The sequence below is a fragment of the Hippocampus comes genome, unplaced genomic scaffold, assembly GCF_001891065.2.
Source record: "Hippocampus comes isolate QL1 unplaced genomic scaffold, H_comes_QL1_v1.1 scaffold50, whole genome shotgun sequence".
Lineage (NCBI taxonomy): Eukaryota > Metazoa > Chordata > Actinopteri > Syngnathiformes > Syngnathidae > Hippocampus > Hippocampus comes.
In genome coordinates, this window is record NW_017805122.1 from 950,012 (window position 1) to 959,201 (window position 9,190).

General features: G+C 47.6%; 2 protein-coding genes across 2 annotated transcripts in view; one reads left to right on the plus strand and one right to left on the minus strand.

The window, feature by feature from the left end:
- Nucleotides 1–9,190, minus strand: part of LOC109513560 (protein lifeguard 4-like) — a 46,792-nt gene that overhangs the window by 36,764 nt on the left and 838 nt on the right. The gene's annotated exons all lie outside the window — the stretch shown is intronic.
- hmga2 (high mobility group AT-hook 2) overlaps nt 1,789–9,190 on the plus strand; it is a 16,121-nt gene continuing 8,719 nt past the window's right edge. The window contains exons 1-3 of the mRNA XM_019866101.1: nt 1,789–2,189; nt 3,259–3,345; nt 3,840–3,890. Coding sequence (XP_019721660.1) covers nt 2,088–2,189; nt 3,259–3,345; nt 3,840–3,890 — 240 coding nt within the window. The 5' untranslated portion in view covers nt 1,789–2,087. The remainder of the gene's footprint in view (nt 2,190–3,258; nt 3,346–3,839; nt 3,891–9,190) is intronic.

Below are 9,190 nucleotides of genomic sequence, written 5' to 3' on the forward strand. Positions count from 1 at the left end.
TTTGTGATATCAAGAGATTAAATACTGAGTATTTCATCCCCCACCCCTTGCACAAATTCATTCTTTACATCCTATTTATTATGTTATTACTGTATGTTTTTATAAAGTATGTTCCTGTAAAGCGCAATTTTTCTTATGAAAAAACATGTTACAGTTTTTTTTAAATTATTTTTGTGCATCTGGAACAGATTAATGGCATTTCCATTCATTTCAGTGGGGAAAGGCGATTTGAGATACATTGATACAAGGCGAGTAAAAGTAAGAAGCCTTCAGACACACGAAAAATCTACCGGAGTACAGTCTTTTTCCTTGCTTCCTTCCCACCACCGTGTACTACACGAAAAAAAACAAAACAAAACAGACAAGACTCTCACAGCAGACGCTTGACTGGGTTGGCCGGGCGAGCGTCACATCACTCAGACTGTTTCGGATGTATTTATTTAGCTCAGGCAGCATTCCAGGCTGGAAAGGTGGAAAGTCTGAGATGACGCGGGGGCTCGCAAAGCGCACTAACATATTTACGTTCTCGTTTAATTGCGCTTCAACAAGGGGTCAGGCTGCACATGTGTGCCGCAAAAACCACCCTGAAAGTTGCTGAAGGAGCTGCGCGGCCCATTGATTGTATTGGTTTGATGCCGACGCCACTCGGTCTGCGGGGGCGGTCTTTGCACAGAGACCCCCTTCTTTTTGGGGGTGTGTAGGGGGGTGTTTTTATGAATGAATACTCCCTACAAATTAACCATGTGCTCTCTGTGGAGTCATTGTTTGCATGGGAGCGAGTAGTTGCACCAACAAATATTTTGAGAGCGTCGCGGCTACGTTATGCACACTCCGGTTGAACGTTTCACTACTTTTGACTCGCACCGGCGGGGCTGTAAAAGCATTTAGAGGAGACGGTGGGATCGTGGGAAAGGTCGAGCACATAAGACAGTTTATTCTTTGTTTCTGTTGTTCTTGAGTAATTGATCTGCCTGCGCGGCCATGGCGGTGTGCTTCAAAGTGGGCCGCGGCCTTTTACACCGAGTGGACACCTTGCGTTTGCTTGGTGAAATTTGTATTTTTCGACCTGACTCAGTTGGTCCGATTGTAAACATAAGATCAGTTTCCGTTGAAATACAATTCAAAAAGTACTTCTGTTCGGTCTTTACCATGAAATAGAAACTGAGCATAACAAAAAAATGGAAAATTGAACCAAATTCACAATCTGGTAAAGCAATGCCTAAAATTCTAATTCCTCTTTTCTGAAACTTCCATCTGAAAAAGAAAACAATATATATATCTATATCTCTGTATGGATAGACATATAGATAGCTAGATAATTTTTCAAGGTTATTATTTCTATCCAAGTTCTCATTTAAATTGTTTCTTGTCATTCCTAGTTAAACTTGAAGCAAAACACCAGCGGGACGAACACAACTAGCGTCTCCATTGCGCTTCGTTATCAATATTCATATATCTGAACACAAACTCATGTGGACGGACAAAATAAAAATACTATATATCCATATATTCCTCATCATCCGCAGAAATATGACAGTTTGGTGATAAAACTTTTTCAAAAACGCACTTCGTGTCTGTTATATTGTCCCCTGGTGGACAAAACACGCACGGCAGAGGCACTACTTCCTGAATGGATGATGTCACGACGCACAATTAATTCGTCACGTTCCGTTTAATTGCGGAATGAATGAGTACGTTTCGTTGTTATGAAATGTGATTTGAAATGGAACGAATTCACCGGGCAAGTCAAGGCATGATTCTACCCGACAAAAAAAAAAAAAAAGACGGTCCGCGCCGAGCTGTCACGCCTTGCCGCTGCTCCAGGGTCTACCCCGGTGCCGCGCTGCCTTGTAAGCCGAGTTGAGTCGCTTCCCCTCCGGCGTCGCGGACTCGGGTGTCCCGCTGTGCCCCCCCCCCGCGGTGCTCACCGTGTACCCAAAACTTGCAGGCTCCCTCCTCACTAGAATAGTTTAAAGCCGCAACTTATTTCGCACTAAACTGGATAACAAAATCGACCACAGGGATTTTTAAAACTTTTTTTTTGTTGGGGTGGGGGGGCGGGGGGAACCAAGAAGCCACCGGGAACCATGAGTGGACGCGGGGACGAAGCCGGCGAGGGCTCCCAGGAGCCCGCAGGCGCCGCGGAGCCCCAAAAGAGGGGACCGGGAAGACCCAGGAAACTCCAAAAAGTCAGTATAAATTCATTTCTGTTTTGATGCAAACAATACGAATCGACATGTTGATTTTTTTTTTTTGTTGGAATGAATGCTCATAAATTCATTGATAATCCAAAACAAGCACATTTGTAAATGACTGGAGTGCATAACATGACTCACTTATGTGACATGTTTGGGTAAGAAAAAAAAACAAAAAAGAGTTATGTAGGAGATTTAATACCAGACATCCATGATTTGGAGTTCCAGACTCCAATGTGGGACATTTTTGAACATGTGCACGTGCGTACAATTCACGGCGGAGTCATTTTTTACATTATTTCATCGCAAAAACACAATCAGAATTATTATTTAATTCATATTTCCTGGCCAACTATGTTAAAACACAATAAGGAATTTGTCAAACTTATTTTTTTCCCCCCCATTACCCTCCCGCAGAGGGTTGTTATGACTGAAAACCAACTCGCTATCATAAATATACACAACAAATTGACGGATGAGTAGTTTTGAAATCAGAAAGTCAAGCAAAGTAGTTTTGAGGGCAATTTGAAATCCGGGGTCTGATTTTTAACAAGATGCATCAAACACGTGTGTATGATTTGCTTTGAAGCACCACCGAAAAACGTGGTGGGACCCTCAGGCGTCGAGTTTCACACTTTTACACTCTCCCAAATGATAATTTACATCCAGTATATGCGGTTCATGCTTTGTGAGATATAAGTAACGGCGCAGAATAAGAGGGAATAAAACACCTCCGAGTGTCAGCCCCACACATGCGACGCGATTGTTCCGCACGCTCGCAACCTTTTGTCTGCCTTGCTCTTGACCCATAAAGCGGCAACCAAATGGAGGGATGGGGTGGGGGGGGGTGCAGGGGGACCACCACCAGCAAATGAGCACACGCTTGAAAAGGGACCCACACAAGACGCGTTGCCCAGTGTGTGTGCTCTGAGTTGAGGTGGGGATGATGTGCTGTGCTTAAGGGGGGCGGGGGGTGGCTGGGGGGGGTCCCCGCTTTTGTTTCCTGTTCTCCACACCCATGTCACACCGCCCCCCTTCCTCCTCCTGCCCTTCTTCCCTCCAGGAGCCCAGCGGAGAGCCCGTCCCCAAGCGACCAAGGGGCCGCCCAAAAGGAAGCAAGAACAAGGGCCCCTCCAAGGCAGCGCAAAAGGTGAGTTCCGACACCTGAATGACAAAAACTCAAAACAAAAAGATGACAGATCAATATTCGTGATAGTTTTACAAAAAAAAAATGTGATCTCATCTGGTCAATTCGATCGTGATATGAATTTGAATCCGTGGCCACTGGAAACATTCGCCGTGTCTGCGCTCAGCCATATGAAACACGCCGATGATTAATTCAACAGGGGTATTGTCTTTCCCCTTTTGACCGTCAAATGTCCACATTAAAAATGTAGCGAGTGGAAACTGGGACCGCGGTTTTCAAACTAGTGCGACACGCATTCTCATGAGACACCGTTCGACAAAAGGCTGCTTTATTGCCTTTAAACGGGAACGTGACGTCCGCCTGTTTTTGAGCCGAACCCGTCTTACGAAGGCGCGATTCCGATCATTCGTATGAATATCCTCCATTTTGGTGTCATCTAATTTATTTTTTGGAAATAGCGCTTTGCACGGCATCTTAATCAGATCCTCTGTCCGCAGAAATCCGAGGCAACCGGGGAGAAAAGACGCAGGGGGCGACCCAGGAAGTGGGTAAGTCGTCGGCGCTTTACCGCCGCAACACACGTGAAAGCTTCCTTTCCAAACTGATCAGTCGCCACTTGCTAATTTTATTTTCCCGCCGTATTGTCTCGTCCGCGTGAAGTTTTACTGCCTTTTTAAAGCAGGTTTTTATTTATATTTTTCTAAACTGCTTCATTTTAGTTTTAGTATCAATTTTAGTTTGTTTTTTTTAATACATGCGATATTTGTTAAGTGCAAACGTGAGTTCCCCTGTGGCGCTTTTAATCGCGATTGCTCCGTGTGGTTTATTGACCCGCCGTTTGTGGAGGCGAACGAGCTGGTCACGTGACTCCGTTGGCACTTTGTTATTGTGTTTGCCGCGGCGGGAGGAAAAAGATCTTCTTTTCGGGGCCGAAGTATCAAAAGTATCCATTTCCGAATGCGATTTTAAAGCGTAAAGTATCGAAGTATGCGTACGTACATTTTGTTGATCGATTGTAGCGTTTGAATCCATCTGGGGAAATGACTTGCGGCGTCATTTAAACGGGATTATGTCACCTCAATGCTTCACTTTGCTGTGCTCAAGGAGACCCCCCCCCCCCAACCACCCCTGTTCGCTTCATGTTGCTGTTATCAGTCAAAGAAAATGTTTACCCTCCAGTCTGACCACAGGAAAACTGAAATAATGCCTCTGGCAGCTCGAAAGGCCTCGGCGTTTATCAGCGACCAAGTGACAGACGTGATTGATAGCGCGAGGAAATGGGGTCAGGGGGTCCCACCAGGAAGGGTGTGCGGAGATGGACTGTTTGCGGGTCGACTCGATTCCACGTCTATTTTGCCTCGGCGCGGCTTTCGTTGGGTGCGACATGGCGGCGAGGAAAGCTCGTGAAAATGTTTCGATGAGCTTCGGCGAGGGGGGGGGGGGGGGGGGGAACAGATCAGTTTCCCAACGCAGCTGCAAGGCCGCCACTGAACCGTTGGACTGAACTGATAACGAGGCGGTTGATGTTTGCCGCCGTGCTGCCTTTGTAGTCGGGGTCTGCTGGTGCCTGCATGTCCCAGGTACTCGCACCTCCGCTTTCAACGCCCACGCTCTGGCCTTGACATCGACAACAGCCAGTCTACTTTCTCGATAACCGCTTGACTCGACTGCCCGTATCTGGAACTGCTTTACTAGCCCACCAATTTCATTTTGTTTGGGATGGGGGTGGGGGGGGGTCTTCCTCCAGTTGTATTTACGACAAAGTACAGTTCTCCTGGTTTTGAGTCAGACGTCGTCATTCAGAGGGGCTAGCTGAAGGATCCGGTCTCCTCTGTGGAATACTTTGCTTCTTGTTTCTTATCCGAGACGGTCCTCCCAAGACGAGGATTTACTCTTTCGGATAAATGGGAGAACGATTCCAGGCATTCAAATCCAAAAGTCTTTCTGTGAAGTCGGATGAAAATAACGAGCGCGGGAACAAGCGCTTGCCCGGTCTTGTCTTGCAGTTCTTGGAAAATCTCCGACTTGTTTGATATGCCTCGAGATGAATCGCGTGTAGCTTCAAGCGTCAGTCTCGGGAGTTGGAAAGCACAAACGTACGTTGACGCTTTCAATCATTCGTGGTAAAATCTGGACTGGCGTTAACCCTTTCCTGGACTTCGTAACCTGATAAGCTGCCCATTGTAGTAACCATTGTCCCTCAAAGGGTTAAATGACTCCAATCTTTTTGGGGAATATTGAGTTGGGTGGTAAAGGAGATCTGGATTGTTGTTGGACTCCCGGACCGTTAAAGTTCCGGTTTCCTTTTCCGCTCCGTCTCTTTATTGCCTCTGTGTGCAGGTGCTCGATTGCACAAGGAAGCTTCTGCTTCCTCTGTTCGTCAAATCCGACGTTGGGCTACATGGCCAAATCCCTCCGTTGCCAAAATCGTGCTTAAACACGTCAAGTCCCAACGTCGACGAGTTCCGTTTTCAACGTTTTTTGTTTTTTTTCTTCTCCACGTCGCCGTTTGAGGAATTTCCTCAAAGCCCCTCTGACTAATTCTTCAAGTAGGTTGGCCACTTTCACTCCACTAAACAAGAATAAACATGAAAGTTCGAGGATGATTGTACCTTGACTCATGCTCGGACATGGGAAGTGAGTCAGACGTTTTCTTCCGAGGACCGTGACCTCCGGCGTCATATTTTTTTTGTGTGTGTGTGTGAGGACAGCCTTGTTGTATTGAGTCACGCCAAGTCGAAAAACGCGCCGTATGTAGTTCTACGGTTTCTCTTCATCGCCCCCGCTGACTTTGTGCGCCGCTTTCCTTTCCGCCAGTTCCTCTCCGCATCCCGCTTCCTTCCTTCCGCGCGAGCGCAGCTGCTTCTTTTGTGTTTAACCGTCACCATCTGAAGTCGCTCACACCCAGGACGCGCTCAGACTCACACTTGTAGCCCATCTCCTCTGTTCCGCGACCGCGCAAAACTCTCAATGGAGGCTACTGTGAGACTAATACGCCCCACATGCAACCCTGCGGACATGACTGGCTGAATGGGAGAGGAAGCGCGAGTGCTTTGGCGCGAGTGCGTGATGGGGGGGGTTGAAAACTCCCCAACTGCATGGCTTTTGCTGCTCTTGGCTTTGGGTCAGACAACCGGGCGGCAAGTGCCAAGCATTTTGGAGTAGGGAGGCTTGAGGTGATGAGCGCCACTTCCTGGCATTTGGTCCGCAGCTTTTTGGGAAAGCCCTTGGGAGACAATCGGCGTGCGAAAAGCTACGCTTGTGTTCGGAAAGGGCTAAACGTTCGATTGCGATCGCTCGCGTCAAATATTAAACAGCTGCTAAGCGCTGAGAAAATACCCCGGACTAGGTAGTTTCTTGGCAAGACGTTCCGCTAAATCCGGAGTGAGGCGGGACGGGGATCAAGTCTTGCGGCGTATCAAAGTCTTGACTATTTTTATTATGGCCACCGTATGAGTCACGCTCAGTTTTTTTGGAATGAATTCCCGTGTTTCAAAACGCGGTGTGACGAATACTTTCTTGGCTCGCTGGCGATGTCATGCCTCGCATAGCTGATGGGTAAGTCAGCCGGGGGAAAGCTTCATCTTAACGCGCGGCCCTCGACTAGCGAAGCGCGGTACAAAACGGACGGGTATGACTCGGCGGGTAGTGTCGTCCACCAACAATCTGCAATCGATGATGTACGAAGGGTAGCTAGCTGTCGTTTATTTTGATATTTTTTTTTTTTTAGCTAGCTAGCACAGGAGGCTGCTTGTGTTTCTTCCCCCAACGTCAACGCGTGTCAGTGGGCCGGTCTCGGCTGCACAGTGTGTCAATTCTTGGGAGGATTTTACTTTTAAATGAGACGTCACCGGCGAACCCGAAGGACCGAAGCAAGGGGACTCTATATCGCTATTTACCCAGCTGCTCATTGCACAGAAACGACTTCAAAAGGCTTCTTGTTCGTTCGGACCTCGGTGTGCGTTTTTTTTTTTTTTTAATTTAAATTTTATTTTTTATAAACAGTGGCAATACGTCACGTAGTACAATGAATTCAGTACGGGCAATGCTAGCTTTCGCGCACCTCCCCAATGCCGCCCATTAAATACATCACCGTTTCTGTCCTTCGGTGCTGCTGTGTTAGTTAGCAACCGAGAGAGATTGTATCTGGAAAAAAAAAATCTTTGAGATTCTACTTTGTCTTTTATTTTGGATGTTCCTGCACGCGCTACCGTTTCGGTCACTGAATCTTGGACGAAGTGAGCTGAAAGTTATTTTTAGATGGATGCTCTCGAGACCAACACTAGTTCCCTCAGGGGTATCTGGAAGAGGGCGAGAAAGAGAGACCCCAGAGATCACACACAGTGAAAGGAGGTTTTGAGAGGGGTGGGGATGGGGGGGGGGTGTTGGTGGTCAGAGACCTTGCCTCATTCCCTACATTCTCCAACCCCCCACCTTCCTCCAGTTTTCGCTGCGGAGGAGCTGAATTCCAGCCACTAGAGACCTTTGTCCCGGCATTAGGAAGGTCTCCGAGGACATTAGTGGTTTTCCACAGGTCACCCCCCCCGCCCCCGGCCCCCCCTCCCAGTTATCCCGAGCACCCACCTCTTTTTGCTACCGCCAACGATTTTAATCATTACACACTCAAACAGGCGATTTTAGATGCTAAGAGCGGAATTCTGTCTCGATTGTTCCCGTCCTGAGGGATGAGGTAATTTGGGCAACTGCAAACCTAGCACTTTGTTTGAACTCTTTGGAATTCCCCCTCGGGGGTGGCGTGGGGAGGGGTGGGGTGGGGGGGGGGTGGAGTTCTGGCCCATCATCCGCACCGTATCTCACAAACCAATTTGTAACAACTCCTCATTCCCTGTTCTAATGATCCTTGTTTAACACAATCTACAAATAAACATGAAGTAGTGCATTTGCGGAGGGAGGGCACTTAGCTCACCGACTGTTTGTTTTACACAGGAAGCTCCACAGCTGTCCCGGGGTGTCCTACATGGCCCCCTTACCGGCCTCCTTACAATGCCGCTCTTTTGTTAAAATTCCTTAAAATAGATACAGCCTTTTTTTTTTTTTTTGCCATGAGCGTATTTGCGCCCGCCGCTATTATGAGGCAGGAAGTGAGCCGTTTCAGGCAAGACAGGTTAATTCGTAACACGTGCAACTCTGGTAAGAACGAGCGGGAGTGGAATTCCTTTTTTTTTCTTTTTTTTGGCTTGCAAAATTCCGATTGTCAAAGTGGCGTACAGTTCGGTTGTCTTGAACTAAGATGATAAGTTGTCCACTGTAGTAACCGCTGTACCCGAAAGGGTTCATCTATAAGAACCATTTGTTGTTGAAGGTGGTAGTTGCCGGAAAAAAATCAAAAATCAAAAACCACACACAAAAAAAACAAAAAAACAATGCAAATTTGTTGCATTGCCTTTTCCTCCCTCTCTTTTTTTTTCATCTCCCCAGATACTCTGGGAACAGATTTCACTTCAAACAGCAGAGGCTCCTAAATGGAGCCAGTCCAATTTGTCTGCGCCTTTCTTTCCTTCCATAGCAAGCCCCCCCCTAGCCCCCCCCCCCCAAAAAAAAACCCTCTTCCAAACAAAAGGCTGCTTGTCTGCGAGGAATTTTCCACATTCCTTACAACGACAGACAGTTTTCTGCTTTACAAAGGGCCCTTCGGCAAATTCCCCCTAATCGCCGGACCCTGATAGGTGCAATTCATAACTCCGGCTGTCGGGGGGGGGGGACAGTGGGTGGCGTCAACGGGTCCGCGTGTTCAAACCGGAGCGGGAGAGGGGCAACTTCGAAAATGGATCGTGTTTCCAGCAATGTTGCCCTCGGGTTAACAAAACAGATGGTACCCGCCCCCCCC